Consider the following 4,594-nt stretch of genomic DNA (forward strand, 5'->3'; position numbering starts at 1 on the left):
GCGGTATACCGCCCCACCCTAGAACGCAGGCGTGCTGTTAACCTGAATCCAGCTGCTGTTTGTGTCTGGTCACACTTTTGGATCAAAACATCACTGCTGTATCGAATTCACTACAAGCGCACTTATCGGCGGCGAGTGGCTGTGGCGTTTGATTATCAGATCAAGCGGGGCGTTGGGAAACTCGCAGTTCGAAACCGCCGCTCCCGCCCGCCCACTCCACGCCCCGCGTCAGGCCCGTCGTGTCCTTTCATGGGCAAGACACTTTCCCCAAATGTGCTCCTGTGGGTATTGTCCACAGTACATGTATGATATCAATGTGTACTCGTAAAGCGCCTTGATGACTTCGAGGTGTGAAGATGGGCGGTGTGGCGCAGTGGGCTGTGCATTGATCATCAGATCAAGGGGGCAAAACCCGCCGCCGCTGCGTCCTTGGGCAAGACACTTCACCTGAATTTGCTGGCTATTGTCCACAGTACATGACCATTACATGTATGTATGATATGTATGTGTAATGTGTATCTGTAAAGCGCTTTGAGTCATTGAAAAGCGCTATAATAAATATAAGGAATTATTAATTCTTATTATGACATCTGTTTATCTCTGCAGGAGTTACTGAGGTTTCCAAAGCTCCACGATGCCATAGTAGAAGTGGTCACCTCGTTACTCAGAAAGAGACTCCCAGTCACCAACGAGATGGTGAGGACCTGCTCACACTAAATACTTCAGAGCATCTGTCAGTGACGTTTATGAGCATCCCAGTACATATTAATCAATCGTTTGTATTATTCAGGTTCACAACCTGGTGGCCATCGAGCTGGCTTATATCAACACTAAGCATCCTGACTTTGCCGACGCCTGTGGCCTCATGAACAATAACATAGAGGTAAGACAGCGTCAGGTTACGAGGAATGGAAGATAACTTCACATAGTTATATTAGATTTAAATACAATCACTTTATATTATATTTGCAGCTCCAAAATTATGGAACAACTTGCCCCTCCAGGTTAGACTTGCTCCAACTCTGCCTGTTTTTAAATCTCGTTTAAAAACCCACTTCTTTTCCCTTGCATTTACAGGCCAGGAGACACTTGTGCTTTTACATTTGGGTTTTTATCTGAATAGTGTTTTGTATTGTTTTTACGTCGTGAGGAGAGTTTCTCAGTCTGTGGCTTCTGACCTAGTTTCATCGTCTCGTGTTTTACATTTGTTTCCTGTCCCGTCTGTTTTTTATGTATTTATGTTATGTTTTTATACAGTTGTTGATGTACAGCACTTTGTTCAACTCTGTTGTTTTTAAATGTGCTGTAGAAATCAAATGGATTGCATTATAGATTCTCTGCTTTGTAATCCTTGAAGATTCCATAGTTAAGATGTTTATAGTTACAAAGTATAAATGGAAATGTGAATGTATATTGTTTGAGACACGGAAAACTACATTTCCTCAAACCTTTTTTCCTTATAGGAGCAGAGACGCAACAGAATGAGAGACCTGCCCTCTGCTGTCCCCAGAGACAAGGTACAGTCAGTCTGCATGATCTGAATATCTTTTCTTCTTCTAGTAACTCTATTTTTTCCAAGTCTTGAACCTGAAGATTTAGTCCACTTTTGCTTTGAGTCATTAACCAAGTCCCTGCTCACCCCTGCCTGTAGCTCCTGCCAGTTCTCTGTCCACTTTCTCTCTTGATGTTGTCTTTCTCTAGTCCCTTAAAGGCCCGGGTGGGCAGTCTCTCTCTCCCTCTGAGCCTCACGCCCTCGAGAGCGAGGCTGCCAAGGTGTGTCCCGTTCACTCACTGCCCGCCGACATTTTCCATCTGCCCCCCCGTCCCTGCTCAGATCACATTGGAAAGTGTTGTTCTTCTTTAAAGTCTCCCAAACCCCTGTTGCAGCAGGCGGTCTGTTCTATAATCCTCTGAAAATGCAGTGTGATTTGAAGGGCACATGAAGTCTGACCTTCACTCTCTAAATCTATACTAAGTTTTTGCTGCATGCTGATTGTTGCTAACAACATACAACTAATATGGGGAAATTCAATTGTTCAAACAGCAACAGGGTGAGGGTGAAAAAACAGGATTGCACAGATTCACACAGATTAATAAAATCAAAAATAAGATCAAAGATACAAAATAAAAATAGTAATAATGAGAAACTATGAAATAAATATAAAAAAATCTAAATGTAAATGAGCATATATACATATTGGGTCTTATAAACTATGAATGAAAATGAAAATGGACATATATAGAAATTGGGTCATATATACATATTATATATATATATATATATATTGACATGGGTGTGTGGAAACAGTATTGAGCCCTTGTTGTGCAGCCTGATAGCTACAGGCACAAAGGACTGTCATGGTAAAGTATATTTTCTCGAATTTCAGTTGAAAATTACCCAAAAATATAACATTACCTTAAATTATTCCTACATATTAATTTGCAATGGCCTAAAAAAAGCAGGGAGAATAAAAGTTTCTTATTTCAATATATATATTTTCATATCATCCAATCCTAAACCTGGGTGATATTCTGTTTGCACTAAATGGCATGCTACTATTTCAAACTGTTCCCAGTCTTTTTCTGACCTCTGTGCTCTACTTGTATACATAATGTGTTCACTTGAACAACTCAGGATTCATCCCACCCTTTGTCTCTCTCTCTGCAGGCAGCAGCCGGCGGCTCTCAGAGCGGCGAGCAGACAGACGGCGGGACGGGGAACTGGAGGGGGATGATCAGGAAGGGAGACGAGGGAGCAACGGGAGAGAGGGCCGGGCTGCAGCACTCGTATCCATCAAGCCCTCATAAGGGATACGCTGTCAACCTGCTCGATGTGGTGGGTACTCCTCAAGTGCTTTATAAATGGTGGAAAGATCTGCCGTGTTCAGACAATTAATCAAAACCTTTCTTTGTTCCCAGTGGAAAGTGAATTGCATACATTTGGCACACGTCTAACACATGGCACAAAATCACAACTCTAAGACAATAACTTAAACCATAGTGCGAATATAAATAACTCCCTAGATGTTTTGGGGAAAATGGCAATAACAGGAGATATTGCTTTCTACCGTGTGTTTTTAAGCGTGCCGGTTATTTTGCTGCAGACATCGACCCGCCAATGGAGTACATTTCTGGGATTGACCTTACATTATTTATACCATCCGATAAAAGAGACTGTTAGACATTAATCAACAAAAGATCGATAAAGACACTTCGGGCTTCTACATCAAGTCAGTATTCCTCTCAAACATCAGTCTATTGTCTTTCTCCTATTGTTTAAAGCATGTGCACTCTTAGCGTTGTTGTTCAAAAGAACAGTCAGTACCTTAGTTAATGCTCTACAGCCATGTATCATATGGACAAAAACTAGCCGCAGTACAAGGCTTTAAGGAAGGTGGCTACAGTATCCCTTCGTATCAATAACTCTAGCCTCTCCTTCAAATATGGTCACTCTCCAAAAATGATGTGACGCCTTAAGGACCAAACTCAAGGCTTCAGAAATAGTAGTATTCCAAACACCAATGTGTGATGTGACGGCGGCAACGTGCACTTTTTTTATACACGCTATGATCCCACTTCTATTAATGCCAAACTGAAAACACATTTATTCAACCTTTTGATGTGGGAAGAAAAATCTAAATTTTGTTTTTGAAATGTACTTTAATTTGAATGTCTTTAAATCCCCAGCCTGTTCCAGTTTCCAGGAAGTTGTCTGCCCGGGAGCAGAGGGACTGTGAGGTCATCGAGAGACTCATCAAGTCCTACTTCCTTATTGTGCGGAAAAACATCCAGGACAGGTACACATTAAGCTAACAACACTCTTTTTGTTCACCCACCATGATGCAGTTCTTCACATATTGCCGTGATTTTGCTTCTCACGTCCCTCCCCCTCGCCCTGTGTTGTTGTCTGGCCTCAGTGTGCCGAAGGCGGTGATGCACTTCCTGGTGAACCATGTGAAGGACAGCCTGCAGAGTGAGCTGGTGGGTCAGTTATACAAGGCGGGCCTGCTGGACGACCTGCTGACAGAGTCCGAGGACATGGCTCAGAGACGCAACGAGTCCGCTGACATGCTCAAGGTAACGCATTCATCGAGTGTCACCAGAGACCCCAAAACAAGATCCGGTATCAGCCATTCGCTCACAGCTCATTCAAGTCTTTGTCATTGGTCTGGCATATGCATTTACTTTCACTCTTCATTCAAACTCTTTTAGTTTACGTAAACCCAGATAAAAGCCATGTCCTTTTATTACAATTATAATTTAAATGACACATATGGGGTTTTAAGCGTTTCCGGCTTATACGGGTCAATAACAAAAACAATTCTAAAGCGATTTCAATGTTAGTAATCGAAAAGTTTAGGTTTCATAAGTTTAAGCTTGTCAAATAAAGTACCGTAATTTTCGGACTATAAGCCGCGCCTTTTTTCCCATTTTTCGACGCTGCGGCTTATATAACGGTGCGGCTAATCTATGGATTAACTTTAAGCGCCCGGGCTCATCCAGCAGGAAAGGCTGGAGGCCGGAAAAGAGTGAGACAGGTAGCGCGCAAAAGTAAACAGTGGGAACCGAGAGTGGACGAGAGACACAGAACGAA

General features: G+C 42.5%; 1 protein-coding gene across 1 annotated transcript in view; it reads left to right on the forward strand.

Moving 5' to 3' along the window:
* dnm1l (dynamin 1-like) overlaps positions 1-4,594 on the forward strand; it is a 12,604-nt gene that overhangs the window by 6,845 nt on the left and 1,165 nt on the right. Inside the window, exons 10-17 of the mRNA XM_010772695.1 lie at positions 160-253; positions 607-696; positions 791-883; positions 1,464-1,517; positions 1,702-1,773; positions 2,669-2,836; positions 3,688-3,797; positions 3,918-4,077. Coding sequence (XP_010770997.1) covers positions 160-253; positions 607-696; positions 791-883; positions 1,464-1,517; positions 1,702-1,773; positions 2,669-2,836; positions 3,688-3,797; positions 3,918-4,077 — 841 coding nt within the window. The remainder of the gene's footprint in view (positions 1-159; positions 254-606; positions 697-790; positions 884-1,463; positions 1,518-1,701; positions 1,774-2,668; positions 2,837-3,687; positions 3,798-3,917; positions 4,078-4,594) is intronic.

The sequence above is a fragment of the Notothenia coriiceps genome, unplaced genomic scaffold (assembly GCF_000735185.1).
Source record: "Notothenia coriiceps isolate Sejong01 unplaced genomic scaffold, NC01 NC01_scaffold00011598, whole genome shotgun sequence".
In the NCBI taxonomy this organism is placed as follows: domain Eukaryota; kingdom Metazoa; phylum Chordata; class Actinopteri; order Perciformes; family Nototheniidae; genus Notothenia; species Notothenia coriiceps.